General features: G+C 52.9%; 2 protein-coding genes across 12 annotated transcripts in view; one reads left to right on the top strand and one right to left on the bottom strand.

Moving 5' to 3' along the window:
- Positions 1–1196: 1196 nt before the first annotated feature.
- On the bottom strand, positions 1197–21949 carry NOP14 (NOP14 nucleolar protein). The gene is made up of 18 exons (XM_007172290.2): positions 21648–21949; positions 19150–19284; positions 18509–18650; positions 14826–14968; positions 13867–14001; positions 13031–13153; positions 12117–12248; positions 11116–11374; positions 10162–10292; positions 9503–9588; positions 8481–8616; positions 7161–7262; positions 6473–6626; positions 4874–5033; positions 2788–2935; positions 2158–2276; positions 1855–2010; positions 1197–1652 (listed from the first exon to the last, which is right to left on the bottom strand). Exons 1-18 carry the CDS (start codon positions 21840–21842, stop codon positions 1553–1555), a joined length of 2556 nt encoding a protein of 851 aa, XP_007172352.2. The 5' UTR covers positions 21843–21949; the 3' UTR covers positions 1197–1552.
- Positions 21950–22111: 162 nt separating this feature from the next.
- The window catches only part of GRK4 (G protein-coupled receptor kinase 4), a 96764-nt gene continuing 93171 nt past the window's right edge, over positions 22112–25704 (top strand). For all 11 annotated transcript variants that reach the window (XM_057546375.1, XM_057546374.1, XM_057546373.1 and 8 more), the window contains exon 1: positions 22112–22644. In XM_057546375.1, coding sequence (XP_057402358.1) covers positions 22593–22644 — 52 coding nt within the window. In that variant the 5' untranslated portion in view covers positions 22112–22592. The remainder of the gene's footprint in view (positions 22645–25704) is intronic.

The raw sequence follows: 25704 nt of genomic DNA, 5'->3' as shown, positions 1-25704 counted from the left end.
GCTTGTTGCTGGCACGTTCCACCACCACAGAACTCAGTAGCAAGGCCCCCGGGATCAGCGGTTTGGCGAATTTAAGCAGCAACAGCTGCAGGAGAGTTTTCGTGTGGGTGGAGTCTGAGTCTGCACGATGTCAACAGCAGGCCAGGCCTACACAGCGAGGTGAAGCCAGCCCCGTTTGTGGCCCCGACACCTGCCAGGGCCTTCGGGATCTGTGGAGCCACGCACCTGGCAAATACCTGTCTCTGAACAGTCCTAGAAATTAGGTAAAGATGCAAAAATCTCATCCAACGTGGCCTCTTCATCTGTGCCTTCCGCCTGCCACCAGGGGGCGCTCTGGCCCTGTCCCTCCACCCTTCTGAGCCCCAACACGGCCTAACAGCGCCCCAAGTCAAACTCCCGATTCTCCCCACCAGCCTCCCTGTTGCGGGAGCCAGAATCAGTCACCCTCTTCCCACCTGTCCAGTCTGGCTAAATCCTCCAATCTCTCCATGGTCACTTCTGTGGCTGTGACCTCAGGTCACTTCTGTGGCTGTGTTGGCTCTTCGTTGCTGCATGCGAGCTTTCTCTAGTCGCGGTGCGCGGGCTTCTCATTGCGGTGGCTTCTCTTGTTGGGAGCACGGGCTCTAGGCACGTGGGCTCAGTAGCTGTGGCTCACGGGCTCTAGAGCGCAGGCTCAGTAGTTGTGGTGCACGGGCTTAGTTGCTCCGCGGCATGTGGGATCTTCCCGGACCAGGGCTCGAACCCGTGTCCCCTGCATTGGCAGGCGGATTCTTAACCACTGCGCCACCAGGGAAGTCCCAGGGATGGGTTTCTTGATGTGTTAGGGCCACCCGACAGGGCTGCCAGCCGAGGGCGAGGCCTCTGCCACGCGCCGCATCATCACCTGGGGTGTGAGGACCAGTGCCTCGCCCTCGGAGACTGGGGCGGGGCATGGGGGCTGGGGGACCTGCCCACCTCTGCACCCCTGCAGGGAGGCAGCCTTCTGTGCAAGGCCGTAGCTGCCACGAGGGCGGGCAGGTGGCTCCTGTGTCCTCATGAAGCCTCCTGGGTCAATGCAGATGCAGCCCAACCCCTCCTGCCTTCACAGCGGCCTGGCATTCCAAAGCATTAATCAAGACTGGGTATGGATTGGGGCAAAGCCGATCGTGGCTGCTGGGGTGCTGGGATTATGGGTGATTTCTTTCTTTTCTGATTTCTGAACTATGTGCAAACTTGTTTCAGTTATGACTGAAAATTTATGTAACGTTAAGTAACACTCTGAATTCTACACATGAAGGCAAATATGCTTGGTTGACCAAAAACATTAGCCTGAATCCCATCAGTCCCGAGCCTTGTGATTAACTGAGGACTGTCTGGAAGTGACGAAGAGAGGTCATTTACAGTTTATCGGCATGTAGCTCCCACGGAGGCCTGGCCCTGTTCCCAAAGTGCAGTATGTCAGGAGAGGCGTTTTAACATGAAGTGAAGTACAGGAAAAAAAAACTCTGATGTTACAGCATCCCTTATGGCATTCGTTATATAGCATCTCCTTGTCTGATTTATAAAACATAATTTATTTTTTGAACTTCTTCCTCTTCAGAGCCTTCCATTCACCTTCCTGTGTGGCCAGGCTGTTAAAAAGCTGCTTCACTTTTCGTTTTCTTTCCGCATCCCTTTAAAACAAAAAAAAGCCCATTTTTGGATACTTTTTGGAGGACATCTTACCCTTTTTCCTATCTGACCCAATAGCAGTTCACATCCACGCAGGGCCTGCAACTCCGCCCATGACAGATGGAGGACAAGCGAGGGGAGCGGCCCGCCCTCACCCCGGCCCAGCACCCACACCGGCGCCTGCCAGACCCCGTCGCCCCTCACCGTTCCATGATCTCTGAGAGCTGCATCCGAGCCAGGAACTGGTTGTCCTTGCGGATCTCCCGGACGGCACCTTTAAATTCTCGCCTGTGCTTGTGGATCAGCCTCTTCCTTTCCTGCTCCTCCTTTGTGCAGCCCTGCTTCTTCCCAAACTCGAGGCTGAAGGTACAAAGCCGGCCTTGAGGACGCAGGGTCTGCGCACCCAGAGCCTGCCAGGCCTCCGGTCAAGGCTGCCCCCAGCCACAGCCCCCGACTCCCCAGGCCCCTCTGGGGCTGGGGTGCTGGGGGGGGGGCCTCCGTACTCACACTTTGACCAGCCGGGGGGTGAACAGTTTCAGCGGCACCGGCTTGCTCTTCTCACAGACCAGCGGCCGATAGTACTTCGGCTGCTTTTCCATTTCCGTCAAAATGCTCCGACTCAGCTCCTGACACGTGAGAAAAGCTGACACCGCTGGGCCTGCCCACCGCGGCCTCCGGAGCTCCTCCCTCCGGGCCGCCCCTTCCCCTAGGCCCCGCGGCGGCAGGTGCAGAGCCACTGTGCCCAGAAGGCCCGGCTCTCAAGAAGCTTCCACCTTCCTGCAGCATCCTCATGGCGTCTGGCCTGGCGGGACTTCAGACGCACAGACCCATCGAGCAACAGAACAGAACGTTCTCTCCCAGAGGAACGTGGGGAGTACACGATGGGGACCAGCCCATTTGTACACGGGAGCCCCCAGGCCAAAAGGCAGGCGCCCTTCACGGCTTCCTGTTACCTGGTGCAGGGCAGTGGGACCATCCTCAGAACCCGAGTGACCGGGGAGGGGCGCGGGGCCTGGAGCCGCTGCCCAGGCTGATGGGGGCGGCCGGCCTTGATTCCCAGCGCTGGAACACCCGTCACAGAAACGCCCACCAACCTGCCCCCACTCCGGGACACGGCCGTGCCAGGGGAGGCCTCACCTGGAGCTCGGGCGGGCAGCTGCGGGCAGCCAGGTGCTCCGTCAGGAGGGTTCGCAGGGGCCGCATGATGTCGTGGAAGGAGGGCAGGGTGCCACAGGCGGTCACACAGCGCTGCACCAGAGCCAGACACACAGCCAGGCAGGACAGCCTGCAGGGGTGACACCCGGCCTCAGGGCAACAGGAAGGAAGGGCCCCTCCCAGTCACCAACAAAGCCCATCATCTTGGCAAAGATGAAAACCTTCCACTGCGGTCCTGGGCCGCAGGACCCTGAGGTCAAACATCTGCCCTGGGCAATGGCTGCCGCGGCCCGGGCCACTGGTGGCTGATGGGATCAGGAGTTAAAGAAAACATCCTGCTTCCCTAAATAGGAAAGAACGTTGAGGGAAATGCAGCAACAACTTGGAAAGAGTACTCGGTGTTTTGTTTTTTTAAACAGAAGAAAATCAAAGTTTAGTAACACATATACATGGGAGAGACCCAAGAAAACTGACTCACTACAATGGCTGGAGCCCTCATCTTAAATAAACCCCGTTGTAGTTTTTAAATTACTAAAACTATTTCCAATATCAAGCAGATATACCTTGAAAATAACACACATTCTGGGAAAGTTATTTTTTCATGGAAAAAAGTGGCCATGAGGATGTGAACAGACATTTCTCCAAAGATTATGAATGGACAGTAAGCACATGAAAAGATGCTCATTACTAATGATCGGGGAAATCAAGTGAAACTCATGAGACACCACCTCATACCCATGAGGATGGCTACCATCACAAATCCAGAAATTACCAAGTGTTGACAAGGATGTGAAGAAACTGGAACCCTCATACGCTGTTGGTGGAAATGTAAAATGGTACAGCTGTGGTGGAAAACAGCATGGAGGTTCCTTAAAAAATTAGAAATAAAACTATCATCTGACCCAGCAATTCCGTCTCTGGGTATAAACCCAAAAGAACTGAAAGGAGAAACTGGAATAGATACTTGTACCCCCATGTCCATAGCAGCCTTATTCAGAATAACCAAAAAGTGGGAGCAACCCAAGTGTCCACGGATGGATGAATGAATCAACAAAATGTGGTCCATCCATACAATGGAGTATGATTCAGCCTTAAAAAGGAAGGAAATTCTGATACCCGCTAAACATGGATGAACCTTGAGGACACTACACTCAGTGAAATAAAATAAGTCACAAAAGGACAAATCCTGTGTGATTCCACTTATATGAGATGCAGCAGAGGAGTCAAATCCACAGACAGAGAGGAGGACGGTGGGGCTTGGGGTGCGGCGTGGGATTAGTCTTTAATGGGGACAGAGTTTCAGTTTGGGAAGATGAGTAAGTTCTGGAGATGGAGGGTGGTGATGGTTCCATAACAGTGCAAATGTACTTAAGATGCCACCGAACCATGCCGTTTAAAAATGGTTAAGATGGTAAATGTTATCTGCATCTTAACACAATAAATAAATTTCAACAAAAAAAATTCAAATAACCATAATTTTTAAAAAATCAGAGAATGGAAGGACTTACGAGAAAAAGTCCGAGCCCCTCCTCATTCTACTTCTACCACTACAGACTGAACGATGTGACCCCACGAAATGCCCTTGTTGAAACCGAACCCTAACGTGGTGCTACTTGGAGGTGACTGTCTCCCAGTCCAGGAGCACAGATGTGTTTCCATTTATTTATGTCTGTTAATTACTTTCAGCAGTGTTTTGCAGTTTTCATTGTACTAGTCTTCCACCTCCCTGGATAAGCTAATTCTTAAGTAATTTTATTCCTTTTGATGCTATTGTAGATGGAATTGTTTTTGCAATTTCCTTTCAGACTGTTCATTGTTTGTGTGCAGAAATACAACTGACTTTAGTACGTTGACTCTATATCCTGCTACTTTGCTGAATTCGTTTATCAGATCCAGTAGCTCTTGTGTGGAACCTTTAGGATTTTCTACGTATAAAATCATTTCATCTGTGAACAGAGATAATGTGGGTGCATCTTCAAGGCTGGGTGCTGGGTCACGTCTGGCTCCCAGCCTGGCCTCTCTGAGGTCTAAGTGGCGCCGCGGCCCAGAGCCCCGGGCCCGCACGTACCTGGTGTGGTTGGCCTCTGTCTCAGTCTGGGCTTTCAGTCCTCCTGCCCACTGGAGGGGGAGGCTTCTCCTGTGCCACGTGGCCGTGGCCTCCTCGTCAGAAACCAGGAGCAACTCTGAGTTCTTCCCAAGTGCTCTGAAAGGGTGCACCAGAGTGTAACCTGGATTCCAAGTGGGACAGGGACAGAGTCGGCCTCCGAGGCTACCGGGCTCGCAGGGCAGGCTCTGCAGGGTGAAGCCTTTGGAAGTTCATTTTAACAAACACGCGCTGTGTTTACCACCAGAGACAAGCGACGGCTTTGACAGGGGTGCTTGGGCCAAGTCCAAGCACAGACCAGGCCCCTGCTCCCGTGGGCAGACTAGACTGAATATCAGTTAAGAAACGACGGACAAAGGAAAAGCAGAGGAGGGTGAGGTGGGTTTGTCAGGAGAGCTTGGGGGGTGGGGCAGGGTGCAGAGTTCACCAGGCCAGAGAAGGCCTGCTCCAGAGACCCGGGGAGCGAGCAGGACTTAACCCCGTCGTCATCAGAGGAGCAGTCGAAGCAGACGGAAGGGACTGCCGGGGAGGGCGCCAGGCCGGGTGCGGTCCAGGCACGGCAGGGTGGGCGGTGGCTGGGCAGAGGGAGGGGGGCGTACGGCCGACAGCCAGTCCTCTGGCCAGTCCCGACTCCAGCGTCCAGTGCCCTCCACCGGGGCCCCTCCCCCGGCACTGCAGCCACCCTGACGTCTCGCTGGGGTGTGGATGCCCCCCCGTGCCCACCCCACGGCTGGCAGAGAGGAGCCCACAGCGTGGGGCTCAGTGAAATCAGGGGCAAGAGCCACACGCAGGCAAGTATCCATGTGAGGTTACGAGGGGAAAGCAGAAGGGCAGGTAAGGAAAAAGGAGGCCGGGAAAGCAGACCCTCTAGACACGGAGGAGCGAGGGGACAAAGGTGGGCAGCTCCTGGAGGGCAAGGGAGCCGCGAGTGGGCGGAAGCGTGGGGAGGCGTGTCGGCATCCTGTGTGGGGGAGGGGAGGGGAGGGTGTGATGGTTCAGAAGAGCAACAACTGCTGAAACCCTCAGAATACTGCTGTCCACGAGCTCCTTCCAACACTGAGAACGTCGTAGGAACTACAGGAGCGGTGCTGCCACTAGAGATACACTGTGAGCTACGCAAGTTAAAGTGTTCTTGCTGCCACATAAAACGAGTAAAAACGAAAAGGTAGATCTTAATGGATGTATTTTGTTTACTCTCCTCCCCCAAATATTATTTCAACACACAGTCAATATGGTAAACCGCAGTATTTTATGTATTTCTGGTAGTTAATCTTGCCATCTGGGGGGTACTTTACACTAAGCTCAGACTCCCCACACGTGGAAACGGGCTACTGTGCTGGACAGATAAAGTGGGATCCTGATTTTTTTCAAAACGTGGGTATATACATACATCCACACAGAGGGAAAAAAGGTGCTACTCTGGATGATAGACTTGAGATTTTTCTGTCTTCTTTCTAACTTTCCCATATCCTAAGCTTTCTACAATGAATACCAATTACTATTAAAAGTCTTAAAATTTCTAAAGTATAATATATTTGAAAACGCTGCCTCGAATCAACTCACCTTGGCTCTGCTTGTTGGGAGTTGCCATGTAAAGAATCCCAACAAGAAAATTGATAAGCTCAGGTATGAACCTCTGGGACAGGGACACGTAGTCCAGGAACACGCAGCACACGAACAGCCCCTTCACCACGTCTTGGAGGGACTGGACGGGACACTGGCAAAGGAACACAGGGCACAGCGTCCACTTGGGAACAACGTTCGGAACACTGCACCAGGCAGACAGCCTGGCTTCCGCGGGGGGCCGCAGGCCCCGACCTTCCTCTGCACGGAGGGGAGCACCGCCCCGCAAGGCAGCATCGAGGCGCGAGATGCAATCAGGCAAAGAGCTCTGTGATCGTAAGGTCCCACCCTTCCGGAGTAGAACACTGATAATTACCACAGCAAGTGGGCACCGATCATACGCCCCCTCAAGGAAAACGGAGCTATTTGGACTTTTAAAGCCAAAAGGGGAACAGAACCCCAGATCAGACACGATGCCTTCATGCGCTTTCTGGGGTCACGCCCTCTGCCACCTCGTCCGGGAGCTCTGGGAAGGAGCTGCTACGCAAGCCTGGTTGACGAGCCTTTCTTACTCCTGCCCCAAGGAGGGTCAGTCTCCATGGCCCCGCTCAGCCCCAAGGAGGGTCAGTCTCCACGGCCCTGCTCAGCCCCAAGGAGGGCTGGCTCTGATGGGGAGGTCCTGACGTACCTTGGTTAGCAGCTGGCTCAGACACAACAGTGCAGGCGTGACCACCGGATGCCAGAAGTCAGAGGTTGGAAACAATATCCCAGCAATTTTCAAGTAAATTAGCTGGAAAGAAAGCGCCATCACACGGGTTAAAGAAGGGAAACACACAACCTGACGCATATCTTTGAGCTGTTCTGCAGAAACTAAGACCACCACCCACCGAGGATGGTGACCGCAGGCTGCCCACGAGCACTAGACCCCAGACGGGTGGGAACCAAATGGCTGATACTCAGATCCCGGAAACATCACCCTGTCACCTCGGCACCAACCACTCAGAAGAAAGTCCACGAGCCGATCACACCCTGTGACCCTCACCCTTTATGTTGCCTTTAAAACCCCTCCCCTGAAGGCCATCAGGGAGTCCGTGTCTTCTGAGCACGAGCTGCCTGTGCTCCTTGACGGGTGCCTGCAGTAAACGCGGTACTTTCCTTCCCCACAACCCGGTGTCAGTCGGTTGGCTTTGCTGCGCGCTGGGCAAGGGTGGACCCCAATTTGGTTCAGTAATAACATCATCTCATGCATCCTCACGCCAGCCTATGGGACAGGTACCACTGAGCCATCACTACCGCCTACAGCCGGGAGAGAGGCCAGGCCCGTGCAGCCCAGGACTGAAGCCTGGGCAGCCTGCCAACCCCACTGGCCTCCCTGCTACTCCTCGCCGGGGACAGGCTCCGGGGAGGCAGGCTGGATACCCTCGGCCACAGCTCGGGCACCCACCTACCCCAGGTCACACAGAGAAAGGGGCCGAGGCCGCAGACACTGGCTCAGGTGCCTTCCTGAGGAGTGTACTGACCCATCAACATAAAGCCGGACTTTTATGTTCCTGCCAGTCGCCGTTAGTTCATTTCAACACGAAGACCAGAAAATGGAACGGACTGAGCGGTATTTCTTCAGTGACCAGAGCTGACGACACGGCCCACGGCTATCGTCAAACGGTCAGAAACCTCAGAGAGGTCAGAGGTCGCTGTGCACAAGCAGGTGGAGCAACCAGCCCACAGGTTCAGGTCCTCAGGAAAATACACCCCGGGTTTGCCATCAAGACTAAACACAGCACCGTTCACGTAGAAATCAAACCAGGAACTTTGCTCCTGAGCACACGTTAGCTAGTTGTTAACAGGTCAGCAGTCCTCCCCGGCCCGGCCCAGTGTGCCCTCCAGATGGCTGTGGAGGCTCTGGGGCAGACCACCCTCTCGAAGCCCCCAGCCCCTCCGTGCCAGGGCAGCACACTGGACGGCTGGTGGCCGCAGGTCAACGGCTGGATGAGACACGCCCACGGCTTACCACGTCCAGGCCCGGGAAGGCCGCCCGGCCTGTGGTCTCAACCATTCCTTCCATGTCGTGCATGGCATCTCGGAGGACAAATTTCACGGCGCTGCTTGCAGCTTCAGGAAACATCTGGCAAAGGTTATACAACTGCCTGTTAATCAGAGACATAAGTCAGGGGAGAATGTCTGTAGGTAACGAAAACATAGAAAACCCCCTCAAACCACCCACGTTTATCATCTTCCTGTGAAGTCACCTGCCAACTGAGCTAGAGCTGGAAGCCCCTGGATGAATGTACTTTTCCTCTTACTGACACCTGGCTGGCCGTCTCGGTGATCCAGGTAGTTTTCCTAATAGTGTTTTATAATAACCTATATTCATTTTTGCTATTTGCTAAGAACCTGGTCATAACTTTTCAGTAGCGGTGGCAGAAGTAGCTCTGTTTATACAAGTAACAGCATGGGAAGCATATTCTAAGGGCCAGACGTGGCCGACAGTCCTGAACCCAGTGGTGCCTCCCAAGCACTCCTGGGGGCAGAGGCTGGCACGGGGCAGAGGGGTGTGCAGGTGGCCAGCCCGAGGGTGCCACCAGGCGCCTGCTCTCGCAGACCCTCCCAACTCAGCACCCTGCCCGCTGCGCCCCGCTCCAGCCACCACGGGGCCAGGAGCCACCGGGCCGCTCTGCTCTCACGGGGCCTGGCGCAGAGCCCGGCCCGAGCCCCCGCGCAGGACAGCAGCCGGCGGGCGAATAAAACAGAAAATTAGCCGTCAAATATAAATAAACCTGAAGGGGCCCTACTGTCTTAAAGTCGATTCGTTTGCAGTTAAAAACAGGTCCCATCTCTAGGGCGACGGGAGCATCGCGTCAACATGACTTAGGAGCAGGATGGCGTACGGAAATCACCGCAGCTGTGCGAGCTGTGGGCCCATTTGTAAGGCTGCCTTAATAACTCCGAAGTTATTTTATGACTTTACTAAAAGGCACAAAATTTGTTCAACTCAGCCCCACGTTCCAGATAACGCACCCCGTTTTCACTTACACAACCAACTTATCGATTCCGCCGAGGTCTGGTGGATCACTTGTAGCCAAATCTCCGACGTATTCCAAAAGGAAGCCAAACAGTTTCTGCAGGAACAGGGTTGGGGCCAAAGCTCAGGGCTGAGCCCAGAACGGAGCCGCGGCACAGGATGCCCTGCCCGCTGTGCCCCGCACCGGGTGGGGCGAGGGCCTCAGGGCCAGCCATGGGGGCCTATGACCCAAGGCAGCCACAGGAGCGAAGAGCACAGGGTCCGGGTGTGTGCTGCCTCGGCCGGCAGGCGACACCTCAGTCCTGGGCCAGGAGCGCGCCCGGCCCGGCGCCTCGTTCGGTAAACGTGCGGCCTTTGCGCAGAGGACGAGGCACATCCCTAGTTACCTCTTTCCCCAAAGCCTGGCTTTGCTGCCTGACGGGTGCGCGAGGTGGACTCAGTGTAAACTGAGGTCAACAGCCCGGCCTCCTCCTGGGCCTGCCGTGGGCCCTGGAGCTGACGCACGTCCAGGCCTGGCTCTCTGCCCCCCGACCCGCACCCCACCGTGAAATCTCGCGGCCGTAAGCACGGGGTGCACTTCGGGACCACCAGCTTCACGGTTACGACGCCCACACAGACCAGGGCTCTTCCCCGACACTCCCACCACTGCAGACAAACGACTCCAGCGTACTTCTAGTTTTGCTTTGTTTCCCACTGCGAGACTTGGATGGTTACATTTCTGAATTCTCTCCACAACCAAAAGCTGCTCTTCCATCGATCTTCCCGATAATAAAGACTTCAATTCCTCGTAGGATTCGGGAGCTATCAAAAAAATACAAAACACACTGCACGCTTAACTTGTAAAATGAGAATTACATTTCTGGTAACGGAGATAAAAACTGAACACAAATTAAGTAATAGAACTTCTTTTACTTCACCCAAAGAAATACTTCCGCCTATTTTATGGAAACACTCATTTTGTGTAATTACCACACTGCTTCTAACGTGTGCCCGCGTTCCTGCCAAGGGTGAGGCTCGAGGAAACTGGGCTGCCTACAACCAGCCTCGACAAAGAAATGACCCCAAGCTCCCCTCCAGGCAGAATCCCGCCAATGCCCGACACGGGGAGGGCGGAGGGGACAGTGCACGGGCGGGGTGGCCGCTGGGACCGTTCAGAACAGGCTGGAAGCTGGAAGGAGCCCCGCGAGCACAGCAGCCAGCTCCACCCGCCGGTTCAACCGCTCTGCAAACACCCTCAAGTCGCAGGACAGCTTAGGCCTGCGGACTGGAGCACGGGGGACAGAGCAGCCCACCGTGTGCTACGTGCCACGTCACGAGGCCTGAGCCTGGCTCCACGGCCACCCTGGCCCACAACGGGCCGACTTGTCAAGCGGCAGGGACCCCTGCCGGCGGCCTGCAGGACTGCTGCAGTCACACAGCAGAGGCTGACGTGCTGCCCAGAGCAGCACTCAGGTCAGATCCCAGGGGCGTCGCGGAGAAGGATGACCGTTCCTGTCTGCCAGCCAGGACAGCACAGACGGGCTGTGCCCGTGTGTCCAGGCCCGCACCCTATCCCACTCCATGACGCAGCCCGTCAGGCAGACGCCACCAGGTCACTGCGGCCACTCCCCAGTTGTCTGCCTACCTGCGAACGTATAGGGCAGCTCGGCCCTGGCAGCCTCCCGGTCATCGGCTGTCGACCGCTCCCCAGGATTCGGACGCCGCTCCTCCTGGGTCCTCTCGCTCTCGTCCTTGCTCTCCACGTCAGACTCCAGGCCCGAGGGGCTGTCCGGGCCATCGCTCTCCTCTGGGTCCCCCGCGCTCGAGCCTTTGCCCTCTTCCTCTTTGCTCTCACTGCTACTGGCTTCCCCGCTTGGCTCTTCCTCGACATTCATCTTCCCATCCTGGGAACAGAACGTGGGAACCAGGAGCATCACTCCTCAGGGACAGCAGCTGACACAGCCTGTGACCGTGTCTGAGGGCCATGCACGCGCAGACGCTTTATGCAACTTGTCTGCCAGGAACACGCGGCCCGGTGCTGCACTGTCCACGGGCGTGGGGCCTCTCTCCCACCTCCTTCGGGGCTGCTACACGTCACGGGGCTGAAGGCCTGGGAACCGCAGTCCCCACGCCCTGCTGCCAGGACCCTGGGCAGGGCTTGTCTCTGCCGGGGAGCAGGATGCGGAAGGCGCCCCAGCAGATGGGCTCCGGCTGCTCTGAGCGTCTGGCAGCCCTGCTGCTCGTGGGGCTGGGCAGCAGCTGGGTCACTGGGGGCTTCCTGGCGTGTGGGCTGCACGCGGAGGTGGTGGGACCTCAACACCAGAGGGTGACCCCTGACAACTCCCCCAGATAACCCAGTGTTTTGCGAGCACCCAGTTCCCCGTCTTGGAACCCTTTCTCCTTGAGACCCCGGGTCCCCTCCTGTCTTCCTGCCCCGAGCGGGGCCGAAGCTCTGAAAGGGGAGAGGGGGTATAGAGCTAATGGGGCTTGGGACTGAAAAACCTCACCAGCTTTAGAAAGAGCCACAGAGAAACTGTTTCTAAAGACTCACAATTTCCATCTGTGGTAAACCTATCAAGTGAAAAACCAGGAAATGTGTTCCTTTAAATTAAAAAAAAAAAAAGGAAACGAAAGCAAACATCTTACTTTGTAAGAAAGCAAACGCCTGTCATCTTTGTCTAGTACGAAGCCATCACTTAAGTCATCCGCCGACGTGTGTTTTGGTCTCTTAATGTGTTCATCCTCCTCCTTTCCAAGCATCCTCCGGAGTCTTTCAGCCTGAGCAGGCAAGAGAGAAAAGCTGTCTGCTGTGCTGTGAGCATGTGGCAGGGACGCACGCTCCAGGTTCCCTCAGCCGTCGCAGCTGCTTCAGGCCTGCCTTCTGCTTTCAGTCTTCAATCAGACATGCAAACCCTTGGCAAGCATCGTGTGGAAGACTTATTTAACAAAAATAAAAATACTGCGGCAGAAATATGTTCCAGTCACAAGGAAGGAAAAGCTGTTACCCTGAGGGCTTTCTGGCCAAATGATGGTGGCCAACCGTCAGCTTCACTCACCACCAGGCCCCAGAAGAGGAACAGAATGCTTTACACTGAGGTCTGCATGCCATTTAGCAAGCAGCTCAGCTACTTTGTCCCACTGAATCATGCAATGGCCACAGGAGACGACCCACGAGGGGGGTACTGAAAAGGCCAGATGCATGACAGTATGCCTCTACTTCATTTTTGTTTTGTAACGTAAGGAAATTTTAAAAACCTTTAAGAGAAAAAAGGTGAGAAGGTAGTGCACTATATCACTAGCAGCTGTTCTGAGGTAAAGGGATTAGAAAGAAAGTCATTTTTAATTTGTTATATTGGGTATTATCTGTATTTTTTTTCCTTTTATAGTTAAAAATATAGTAAAACAAACATAAACTTGTTTAGAGGCTAAAAAGATTCCACTGGTAAAACACAACACACCTTCAGCCCATCGAACAAAACAAAGTGGAAAGGGTCTTTGTGGTCGTAGCCGCTTCCCAGAGCGGTACTGCCCCCGCCCCCCTGCCCCCCCACCCCAAACACCTCCAGGCCCTCCAGCCGCTCCTGCTCCTCCTGGGCCAACTCCTCCTCCGTTTTCATCCTGTTAGAGGGCTGTGCTTTCATTTCAAAGCCGAGCTCACGAACCATCATGTCGTATGCATCAGGCTAGGGCAGAAAGAAGACATTTTTTTTTAAAGCAAAGACCTGCATAACTAGCTTCCTGCACATCCCAGTGGTGGCTGGACATCCTTACGGAAGAAGCTAAACCACGTCCTAAGCCTTTTCTTCTTGTGTGAGAGAGGCCTGTTCTAATCAGTCTCGAGGACGCCTTTAGGTCATATACAACTATTTGCTCCTCGAAAATTCTCAAAGTATATCTGCTTTAAGAAAACTAAACCTTGCTCATCTAGGCATTAAGCCCCCCAAATGGGATTTTGGGGGAAGCAACAGTAAGATCGACTCACAGATGTGCAGACGGCCACACGGCAAGGTAATCTGGTGAAATCCGAGTATTTTCTAGAAACCAGCAACTCAAACGAATGCACCTTTTCTAACAATTTAGACTAAAAGCAATGTGGTAGGAACCAAATATTGTCCAGAAGGAAAAATAAGTAAACGTATGTATCAGTACACATACCAAGTCTTCTCATAGCAAGAAACAACCATTTTCTTTACTTTCATTATTCTGGAGTAGATAGTGAAGTAACTTTTAGTCTATTTCCACCCTGAAGTAACACACGTCAGATACCTCAATATAAAAGTTTAACAGAAAACTTAAGTTCTCAAAGGGAGAACAGATGCCTGGCTTCCCCTCTTCTGCAGAGAAAGGCTGGGTCAGTGGTCGTGAGTCCGGGCTGACTGTGAGGTGCTGACCCCACCTTGGGTTTCTCCTTTCCACCTCTGCTCTCGGACTTGGGTGTTTTATGGGCCAGGAGAGTCTGGATTTCTTTCCAGTCTTGGTCTAGCTTCTCTGTGAGTTCAAGGGTGTCTTCTCGTTGAGACTGTCTCTCCCTCTGGGGAAAAAGAACAGAATGCACCCCATTACTGCCGGCCTCCAGCAGGTGTCCAGGCCCCACTGGACAACCGCTCAGCCTAACATGACAACAGGAAAAGAGGCCAGGAGAAATTAGCATCTCAGGATCCCATCACGCAGAACGAATTTCCTGCTGTAAAACTGCTCTCCTAGATGCTCTGAGCAGTTTGCCGTTAGCAAAAGCAGTGATGTTTTGCGACTCTTGATACGTGCCAAAACACTAAAACCAACCCTCCCCCAAAACCAAAACCCCAAAACCAAAACCACAAGAAACCATCAGAAGTACATGCTTGGGGCTTCCCTGGTAGCGTGGTGGTTAAGAATCTGCCTGCCAATGCAGGGGACGCGGGTTCGAGCCCTGGTCCGGGAAGATCCCACATGCCACGGAGCAACTAAGCCCGTGCGCCACAACTACTGAGCCCGCAAGCCACAACTACTAAAGCCCATGCGCCTAGAGCCCGTGCTCCGTAACAAGAGAAGCTTCCGCAACGAGAAGCCCGCGCACCACAACGAAGAGTAGCCCCCGCTCGCCGCAACTAGAGAAAGCCCACGCGCAGCAGCAAAGACCCAACGCAGCCAAAAATAAATAAATAAATAAATAAAATTAAAAAAAAAAAGGAAGTACATGCTTGATGAAATTTAAAATGCATTTTGTATTCCTATTCAAAGTGAATGCTTTTATTAAATCCATAGAAAATATTAATAAATACAGCCTAAAAATGCACAGGGAGAAAAAACCTGAAACGCGTTAGCAGCGTGTCTCAGGACGGTGCTGCTCCACATCGAGAACGTTAATGGACGCACCTTCTCCTGCTTTGACTTGGCGATGAGCTCCTCAATCAGCTCTCTGCGTGACTTTGGCTGTTCCCCCTCCTCGCCTTGCTGTTGAGAGGTCTTCTTGTGAAGCAGCCCGCCACCTCCTCCAAAATGGGCCGCCGTCAACTCGGCTGCAGACAAAGAGCAGAAAACCCCTCTGTGAAGCCAGGCCCGGCTGCAAAGTGGGTTTTGCAGTTGCTCTGCCAACGTTTCTCCAAGCACGGTCCTGAGAGGGGACTCCATGTTTAAGAGAAAACTCTCACCCACAACGGCCGGTGAGACTACAGGCACAGCGACACAAACCCCCCAAGATGAGCCTCTCCGAGAAAACCCAGAGGCATAAAAAGACCAAACGGCTGTGATCCAAATGACTGCAAACACCAAGAACCTTTTTTCCAATGTGTTAACGCCTCACGGAAGACGCGCAAACGCCGCAAACTAGCTGGCACCTGAGTCGTAAGAGGGCGTGCCAGGACCAGGGCCACTTCACACCCTCCCTGTGTCTCACAGAAAGTCCTGGGGGCAGGGGGCAGAGCCAGCAACTAGAGTCACTGATTCCTAGGCTGCCCAAGCTACCAGGGAAGAAGACAGAAGCAAAACACTGGGACTCATCGATTTTGGAATAGAAAGAAACTTTTAAAAAATCCAATTTCTTGGAAGAGAAAACAGAGGCTTAGATGCTAAGCAACTGACTTCAGATCTCATCCAGTAAGAGAAACAGCTCCTGCCTGTAGCCCTCTAACCCCGTCAGGCCCACACCCCGCCGTCTGCGCTGAGCTCTCCGCGCCTGCGCTCCGCCACCCCCATCATGCCTCCTTCACTCCCCCTGCAGTGGACTCTGGCCCGATTTAAAGGCCAATGCTCGCTCCTCTGGGCAACAGCTCCCTCCTCCAGGGAAGGCTCTCTGTGGACTCGGGCCCCCACTGCCCTCCTGATGCCTCCCCTGGGCTGTCTGACAGGTACCCCAAACCCCCCTGCTCATCCTGCTTCCTCTCCACCTCCCGCGCCTACGAGAGAATTTCAGGAAGACCTCTTGGCCTGCCCTAGCCAACTCTGTCCTTCCCCACTCAAGTCCCTCCGGCTCCCGTTCCTGAGTAAAAGCCAAAATCGTTCCCGTGGCCCTGGGGGCCCAGCCCACCTGTCTGTACCATCACCCCCTCCAGTTACCAGGCTCCTGGCTGGTCCCAGACCGTGACACCACCAGAGGCCTGCACGACCGCCACCTCCTTCGTGACCCTAATCAGGACTACCTGGCGTGTCCCAGACCGCCCCGACTTCATTTCCCCCACAGCACTTCTACTTCCGACTGGCCTGCGGGATTTAGTGATTATTTAGTTTATTGTCTGGGTCTCCCCAGAAAACTGAGCTGCAGGTAGGTTTTACTCACTGCTATTTCCCCAGAACCAAGAGCACTGCCTGGCACATAAACCAGTATTTGTTGAATAAATGGATCAGTGAATGAGTGATTCCTCTGCTTCCTGCAAAGTTTAGCATATTAGAAAACACTATCATTTAGCATTCTACTAATTCAAGATTGTCTACAATATTTTCTGAAAATAAAAATTTACAAAACATTAACTAACGAGGTGGTATTATATAAAAGATTCCAAAAAGGATTCTCAGAGAAAAGAAAAAAAAAAAAAATCCGTCAGTGTGCTTATATTGATGATAGGATTTAATTAGAAAATTAGGGTTGATTTTTTTTTTTTTAAATTTATTTATTTATTTATTTATTTATTTATTTATTTATTTTTGGCTGTGCTGGGTCTTTGGTTCGTGCGAGGGCTTTCTCCAGTTGCGGCAAGTGGGGGCCACTCTTCATCGCGGTGCGGGGACCGCTCTTCATCGCGGTGCGCGGGCCTTTCACTATCGTGGCCCCTCCCGTCGCGGGGCACAGGCTCCAGAAGCGCAGGCTCAGCAGCCGTGGCTCACGGGCCCAGCCGCTCCGCGGCATGTGGGATCCTCCCAGACCAGGGCTCGAACCCGTGTCTCCTGCATTAGCAGGCAGACTCTCAACCACTGTACCACCAGGGAAGCCCTAGGGTTGATTTTTAAGATGAAATTCTCCTAATCTAGGAGAACATATAAATTATGTAGGTGAACAAAATAGGATGTTTCCTAATGATCCATTTTAAAAGGTACGGCAAATATATTTATTTTCAAACGTAAGAGGTTACCTGGAAATGTGCAAGTTACCTGGATTCTGATGAGCTCATACTAAAGATCAGAGGAGGATAGGAAACCTCAAATAAACAGTTGAGTCCCCAGGACCCAACACCTGGCAGAAGCGGAATCCAACTTCTCCTCTCGTCAGCCAACCGTCACAGCCTATCGTACCACCGAGGCCGAGGCCGACACCTTGTGATGGATGACCAGGCCGCTGAACGTGAAGGTGCCGCGGCAGGCCCCTTCAGTCACAGTGAAGGTGGACACGTTTAAAGCGAGGCGTGCACAGGAAGTCCTGAACAACGGAAAGTGCGAAGAGAAAGGCCCTCAAGGTGAACTATGTTCCCTCCTCAACCACGAAGCCTCAGCAGAGTCGTGGTCTACCTCCCGGTGCTGTGGACAGAACCACAGGCCACCCTAATTCCTAGGCCTTCTGCCCCCCCATCACCCAGACCAAAAGGCAGGCATGGGCTTAACGGCTTGGCTTTCCACACACCAGAAAAACCGCCGAGTCCGTTTTAGTTTTGTGCAGCTTTGTTCTGAAGATGCTCAATAGAGGATATTCTAACTTATAAGGATGCGAACTTACGACATGACCCCAACTTTATAGAAGGGCCCAAGATGATCAGACCTGAACCGAGTCCTAACTCAGTTCAGTTGTATATCAATGTTAACTAATGCCACAATTTAATCCGCTTCGTTATTATCTATAAATAAGAAGCTCAGGACTTCCCTGGTGGCCCAGTGGTTAAGAATCCGCCTGCCAATGCAGGGGACACAGGTTTGAGCCCTGGTCCAGGAAGATCCCACATGCCGAGGAGCAACTAAGCCTGTGCGTCACAACTACTGAGCCTGCGCTCTAGAGCCCGCGAGCCACAACTACTGAGCCCACACGCCTAGAGCCCGTGCTCTGTAACAAGAGAAGCCACCTCAATGAGAAGCCTGTGCACTGCAACAAAAGAGTAGCCCCTGCTCGCTGCAACTAGAGAAAGCCTGTGTGCGGCAACGAAGACCCAACACAGCCAAAAATGAAATAAGTAAATAAATAAATTTAAAAAAAGAAATTAAAGAGAAGAAGCTCAATGTTACTTCCCCCACAAAACTGTCATAAGCAGTTCCAGAGTAAACAAAGACTAAAAGAACTAAGTAAACACTGTTAGTACACACATTGGGTCAGAACTGATAACAGTGGTAGCAAAGCACTGTGGGTTAGTATAGAAGAGCTGTCCTAGGGGTCAGTGAGGTGGGTTTTACCCACAACTCTGACTCACGGGTTGGACAAATCATATTGTTTCTCTGAGCTCATGGGTAAAATGAGCTGGGGTGAAGTTCAAACAAGAGGAGGGATACTGAAGTGCTTTCTGTGATAGACAGACAGAAGGCTGTCTGTCTACCTTACCTACATATACACCTTCTTAAAGATCTACACCTGCATCCTCTAGGTGTCCAAGCAGGGCAGAGAGGACGTCAGGGCTAAGCAGACTGCCCCTGATCCCAGGTCTCACCCGACAGCACTCCTCGGTCCTCGGCGTCACTGTCACTGTCGACAATGTCGTTATGCTTTTCAATGTCTGCCAGAGACTGGCCGTAATGAGTTAGTTCTTCATCTTCATTTAGGTTGTAGATGCTTTTTTTTTCGTGTTGTCGCTGACAGAATAGAAAAAACGAAAATCAGTCTCCTAAAATTTCCACATCCATTTAACATCAAAAAAAGAATTATTTTTTTTCCCATTTTTGTGCAATGTGACAATGTAGCTTTAAGATTATTCTGGGTCATTTGAGCAACGATTCGGATATAAACAGAACCCACAGAAGGTAAATAAATTAATGGGCCACCCTAAGGCACTGGGAAATCGTGCAGCTCTACCCACCAGGAATGCTCCACAATCCATTCGACCCAGCTGAAGGCAGCAGTTTAGTCCAGAACCCCAGGACGCATCACTGCCGGGCACTCTGGTTAAGGTATTTATCCACCTAACTGGTATGTGCAAGAGGCTGCTTTCCCCCTTGGTCTAGACAGGCAAGATACACGACTGAAGACCCACCCACTGTGTACTCACAAAAGTATAAACAAATAAGGTGGAAACGGCCTTCTCCTTGTATTTGACTTCTGTGTAAAACTACAGCAAAAGACTGTTTTCCATACCTGTTGTTCCAGAGCAAACCTCTTCATCATCTTCTCCTCTGGGCTTATGTTGCTATTGTATTCTCCAAAGCGTTTATCTCTAAATACGTTGGACTTATCCCTTTCTTTGTATTCCTTTAGCAAAGTCTGGGTGCGCTGAAAAACAGATCATAGAACAATCTCTCAACGGTCCTGGCAACTCTGAGCTCTGATGGCCTGGCAGTCCTAGTCCCCAAAGGGGAGGTGCTTCCACAAGGGGACACAATGCTGGCTCTAATGAACTGGAAAATGCCATTTTCTACGCCTCAGGCCACTGAGACAAACAGTCCAAAAAAGGCCAATCTACTGGCTGGAAAGACTGATCTCAATTACCGAGGAGAAACTGGGTCACTGCCATACAACGGCAGCAAAGAGGATGATGTCTGGAACCAGGGGATTCACTAGGGTGTGTGTTAGTACTTCCACGCCGAAGACCAAAGGTTAAAGTAAAATGACAACCAAAAAAAAAGCAGAGGTCACTCTACCCAGGTGAAGAAGCCAGAGGAGTTCAGGTTTTAGCTGAGCAAGGGAAGCAGGGAACAATGAGCTGAGAGGCCATTTATGTCAATGACGATGTCAGATCAATTACAGACACAGACTGCAGCAGCACTGCCTATCTTCTCTTTGCTTGTTATATACGTGCCATTATGTGTATATACAGTCAGTCTTTGTTATTTGCAGATTCTGTATTTGTGTATTTGTCTATTGGTAAAATTTACGTGTAGCCCCAAACCAATACTCTCAGCACTTTCTGGGTCATTCATGGACATGCATGTGATGCCCAGGAGGTGCAGTCGAGTGAGGACTCAGAATCCCACCAGCTGCACCACCTCCCAGCGAGGACTTTGGGAAGTGCCTACAGCCTCACCTGTAAAAGGTAAAGAATGGCAGTTCCTACCTCAGGCTCTTAAGGAGAAATGAGAAAACTGAGGCTTACGTGGTAAAGGAAAACATGTCTATTCTGGAGCCCATGCAATCCCCATCCCCACATCTGCCCCCGCAAGCCTGCCCTGGGGTGTGTGATGCAGGGGTGCATCGGAGTCGGCTGTAAGTTTGTCTCGTCTACTACTACTGCCAGCTCCTTGCAATAAGGACGATGTTTGATTCAATTCAAAGATCAGTTGGGGTTTCCCTGGTGGCGAAATGGTTAAGAATCCGCCTGCCAACGCAGGGGACACGGGTTCGAGCCCTGGTCCGGGAAGATCCCACATGCCGTGGAGCAACTAAGCCCGTGCGCCACAACTACTGAGCCTGCGTTCTAGAGCCCGTGAGCCACAGCTACTGAGCCCACGTGCCACAACTACTGAAGCCCGCACACCTAGAGCCCGTGTGCTCCGCAACAACAGAAACCACTGCAAGGAGAAGCCCGCGCACCGCAACGAAGAGTAGCCCCTGCTCGCCGCAACTAGAGAAAGCCCGCGTGCAGCAACAAAGACCCAACTCAGCCAAAATAAATAAATAAATAAAATAAATAAATTTATATATTAAAAAAGATCAACTGGATTACATGCTGTGGCACAGAACACAGATTATGAGCCCAGGAAGGCAGGGCCAGGTGTTACTTTACCTTTACCTCTCCACCTGCTAGAACACAGCTTAAACGTAAGTGCTCAGTGGCACATAAAGGCTTCACAGGTGTCCAAACCCAGTGCAAACCCCAGCCTTTACCAGCTGTGTGACCTTGGGAAATTTACTTGACTTTTCTGTGCTTTAATTTGTGCACTAACTTACTAATGTCTCCTCCTCAGAGTAACAATAAATATCGTTAAACAAACCAATGAGCATGTCTCAGAAGCTGCATAGAGAATGCCACCCGAACTGAATTTGAAAGTACAGAATACTCTGGAACCGTAAGCACAAGTAAGCTGGAGGCTATGAGACTTTCCAAGAAGGCAGCATTTCAGTTACCCTGCAAGGGACAAGGTTGTGCGCTTCAAAGGAGCGATACACTCCTTCTTCAAACATCTACTGAGCATCCCATGTAATCCCCTATCCTGTCCCTAACCAGCAGAGCTCAAAGTCTCAACGAGGGCAGGTTGTAAGAGGTTCGCACAGGGGCCGCGGCAGCGCGGAAGTGACGAACTCTGCCTGAGTTGGACTTGTGTGTGGGTCTCCAAGGAGGGACGGCGGTTTTGCAGGGGAATGTTGTCCCCGCCCACGCGGAAGCAGACGCACGAAGATGAAAACAGTCCAGCTGACACATGGCATACACGACACACGACGTCTCACTGCTCCAGGCGCTGTCCCGAGGACTCTAAGTGGACGCTTCCCATCCTCCCGGCAGCCCTAGGATGTACGTACCACCATCATGGCAGATTTACAGAAGGGGAAACAGGCACCAAGAAGTTAAGTCCGCAGCTCGCCCAAGCCTGCCGGCGGCCCCGCGGTGCCGCAGGGGTTCGAGGAGCAGGGCTGCGGGTAGTCCCGGCTGGCAGGCGGGCCGGGGGGACCCACCCCGGAGGGCCCGGCGCCCCGCTCACCTTCTGGAGGGCCCGCGCGCGCGACACCCCGGGCAGTCCCACGTCGTGGCGCGTCTTCCTGCCCAGGACCTGGAACTTCTGCCGGTTGACTTTCACCTCAAACGGGTTGGCGCTGGGCCTCGCCCGGCCGCCCCGAGCGCCCGCCGGGGCCCCGGGGGCCCTTCCGCGCGCTCCGGCGGACCTGGCCTTCCCCATGGTAACACGCGCCGCACCTCAGGGCGCTGACGAGGAGGTGGCAGCCGGAGCGCAGGCACCCTCTGGAGACACGCGCGGCCCAGCAGCCTAGGAATACCGCCCCCGTCTCGCGATAACTGAGCCAGCGAGACATAGGAACGTTGGGTAAAATACTGACACGCCCCCGCTCAGCTTACCCGCCCGCAGGCTGAGCGACTACAACTCCCAGCAGGCCGCGCTCGCGCCCCCGCCGCCTCCGCCCCGCGCGGGGCCTTCTGGGAGCGGTCCTGGCCCGCGCGGTACCGCCCCAGCCTCGGGGCCCCCGGAGCGTTGTGCTCTGGCTCCCTCGTCTGGGAAGCCGTTGGCCGGAGCCGTCGCCGCCGGGGGGTGGTGCCCGGGCCAGTGAGCCCCTCCCCGGGCGATGGGGCCGACAGCCCGGGCCACGGCGCGGCGGGGGTGACCGCGGGGACCCGGCCCGCCCCGTCCCGGGCCGCAGCCCCGGGTCCCGAGGGCGAGGCGTCGCGGCGCCGGCAGCGTCCGACGCAGCGGCGGCGCGGGTGGTGGCCGTGGCGGCGGCGGCGGCGGCGGCAGAAGCAGCAGCAGCAGCAGCAGCAGGACGAGGAGGAGCGGCGGCCCAGTGCGGGACCCGACCCGGCGTTGGCCGAGCGATGCGCGGAGGCCGCCCCGCCGCCGCCCCGGGCCGCCACCTCGCCTCCTCGCGTCCACAAAGCCTGGTCACGGCGGCGGCGGGGGCGGCGGCGGCGGTCGTCCATGGAGCTCGAGAACCTCTTGGCCAACTCGATGCTGCTGAAAGCGCGCCAAGGTGGGTGCACAGCGGCGCCCCGACCCCTGCTGGAGTCCTGATCCCCGTGGAACCCCAGTCCTGCTGGGGAACCCTGGTCCCAAGCAGAACCCCGACCCTGCTGCGGACCCCAGATTTTCTGTGGAATCCGGACCCGGGGTCCGCGCAGCCTCACTCTCAGGATTGGTTAGTCGGCGAGTGGTCAGCTTGGGCACGTAAAGCTTAAGCCGCCCCGTCCCCTTTCGGCGCCTCAGGACCCAAGTGAAGGTGGCCTGCGCTCGGCTCTTGTTAGTGTGAGCTGTTCCCTGTCCTGCTCTTCCTCCGGAACCTGGGGTCGCAGTGTGGCTTCAGCACCAGGCGAGCCGTGTTCTGTCCCCGAGGGAGGAAGCCGGACCAGCGAGCGAAGCCAGCAAACAAGAACCGTGCCTTTGTGCTCTTTAAAGGACCAAGAAGAAAATCCTGTAAACTAACCTGGGAGACCCTTCCGTTAGTGTTTTTAGACTGTTACTTTAACATCGATTCTTGGTTTTGAGGTTTGGTGGTGTCTGAGACTTTACGGTGTGTGGAGTGGGTTTTAGCCCGACTTAGAGATAGATTGAGCACGTTAGTTACAATTCACCCTGATACCAACGTAGAAGCAGCAGTTGGCGCAGCCCTTCTGCTCAGAGACCCCAGGAGTAGAGTTCTCTGTGGAATACCGAGTGTCCCCTCTCCTGGCTCCCTAGAGATGGGAGAGCGGGCGGCAGAGACCACCCATAGTTCTTCGGCGGCTTCCCTCTTAGGGAGTCCGTGTGGGAGCAGCTGCTTCATGTTTGTGCTGGCAACAGCGTTAAGTGCCCACCGAAGGATGTATGTTTAAGACAACCTGGAAGAAGTGTTTTATGCTGCATCTCCCAGGGCTTCAGGATTCCTGGGCGCAGATGTCGTCCAAGTGGTGCTCCTGGTGACTTGGATGCTGTTGAGAAGCATCAACAGGTTCATCTTGTGATTAGAATAGTGTATAACGTTCTGTGAGAGAAATTAACCTGGAACACAACTATTTCCAATTTGGGGGTTTTGTTTTCTTTTTAAGCTCCCCCCCCCTTCCCGTTTGTATCCCAAGTGCCTTTCAAGAGGAAAGGTCTTGATTAGGATTGGCTTGATATGGAGGGAATAAAGCATGTTCAAGTTTGGCTGCAGAGCCTAATGATTGATAGTTAAGAATAGCTACCATTAGTGAGGGTTTGCTTTGTCCAGGCATCGTGCTCAATTCTTTATGGGCGTTATCCCAGCTAGTTCCTATGCCTCATTCTTCTGTTCTCTAAAGCTGGACTTAAAACAATCCTGCTTCATGGTGTTGACAAGGGGACTGCATGGAATAATGTGGTACAGTGCTTGGCGCTTAGAAAGTGCTCAGTAAATAATCATAGTAGTTGTGGTTGTAGATTTTGTTATGTCCAGAGTCATGATGAAAAGCTGGCACTTTAACATTGCAGTTGTGATCATTTATTTAATTGACCTTGAACCTGATTCCTTGTCTCATTCTTAGACTTTCCAAAGGCATAGCTTTTCTCTTCCTGAATCCCCACATGCAGGAGGTCCTTGAATCTCATTTATCCTTAAGCTTCATTATTTCTGTTGTCCATTTCTTTGTCTCTGTCTTCACCCAGTACCCCCTTAGATGGTTCTCGACACCTCGTAAGTTGACTGAGGGCAGTGGTTTCCTAACTGGTCTCTACTTCCAGAGCTTCTTCTCTTATCATTCCCAATGCTGCTAGAACACTTTCTAAAACACAGATTTGTTCTCTGTTTAAAATTTGGCCCTGGAGCTTCATTCCAGGTCAAGTACAAACGCCTTAGTTCATCATGGCCCACAGGGTCCTGTCTGACCACTGGCCTGCTCTCCTCTCCTTGTCCACAGCAGCTGAGCGTGTCACACCACTTCACGCTTCCAGGCTTTTCTTTTCTGCCTGCAGTCTTCTTCTTCCTTCCTGTTCCAGCTCCAGAGTCTTTTCTGGGGAACGTCCACATTCCTGCAGGAGGCCTGGTCACTCCATCCCTTGAGCTCCATCCCTTGAGCCACTGCTGTGCCCAGGATGAGCTCTTGCTGCACTGGGCATCCCCAGGGGCAGCTTTGGTCTCCCCTTCTGTGTCACCGGAACCCAGCGCTGTAATGGCACTCAATCTGTTCTCTGCAAATTCCAAATGCTGGCTGAAGGACAAAAAGAGCACATCTTAGGAAGTCTCTCAGTACTGGTGATAACTAGAAATTGAAGTTTCAAAATAAGCTTTCTTTTTAGACTAGCAGTCTGGAAATAGGGAGCAAAACCTGAGATTGTATTCAACTTTGGGATGTCATTTGGCTCCATACTTGTAAATGCTAAGTGCTTTTTATTTTTTTTTTGAATGAACATTTTTATTGTTTTTATTAAATCAGTATTGTTTTATTATTCATTTTTTAAAAATTTTATTGAAGTATGGATGCTTTACAGTGTTGTGTTAATTTCTTATTAAGTCAGTAGTAAATGTTTAATTGTGTCTGCAGTGCAACCTGTAGGTTCCCTCTCTGTGTTTATATGTTCATCACTAGCAACGACAGCAGGGTCGACCAGAACTAGTTATGAGGTTAGCCAAAGGCCAGGCACGTGTGTTTTTCTTTCAGAATGTAAACCTTTGTCTCTACCAAATTGAAAGAGAGTTCTAGTTCAGAGGACACAGGACAGTGTTACCTTTGCTGCCCCCTTACTGCTGTGCTAACTAGTCTCACTTCCTGGCAGAGACACTGTGCTTGAGCTTTTGCATTGTCAACCTACATCTCTTTTCCTGAGTGTTGTTTTGAAAAACAACGCTCCCACATTCAGGTGGGTTAAACCTGGTGCAGTCTTGTAGGAATGCCTCTCGTAGAGCCAAGGACAAAATCAGCTCCACCGCTTCTGTTCTATGTGTTTAAAAAAACATTTCCAAATAACCAATAATTTTTGAAAATCAGAGAATAGAAGGACTTATGATAAAGAGCCCTAACCCTCTCCATTCTACTCCTTCTACTACAGACTGAATGTTTGTGTCCCTGCAGGATTCCTATATTGAAGCATAATCCCTAGT

This window comes from Balaenoptera acutorostrata, chromosome 5 (assembly GCF_949987535.1).
Source record: "Balaenoptera acutorostrata chromosome 5, mBalAcu1.1, whole genome shotgun sequence".
In the NCBI taxonomy this organism is placed as follows: Eukaryota; Metazoa; Chordata; class Mammalia; order Artiodactyla; family Balaenopteridae; genus Balaenoptera; species Balaenoptera acutorostrata.
Note: the sequence above shows the minus strand (reverse complement) of the source record. Positions and strands in the feature narration are given on the sequence as shown.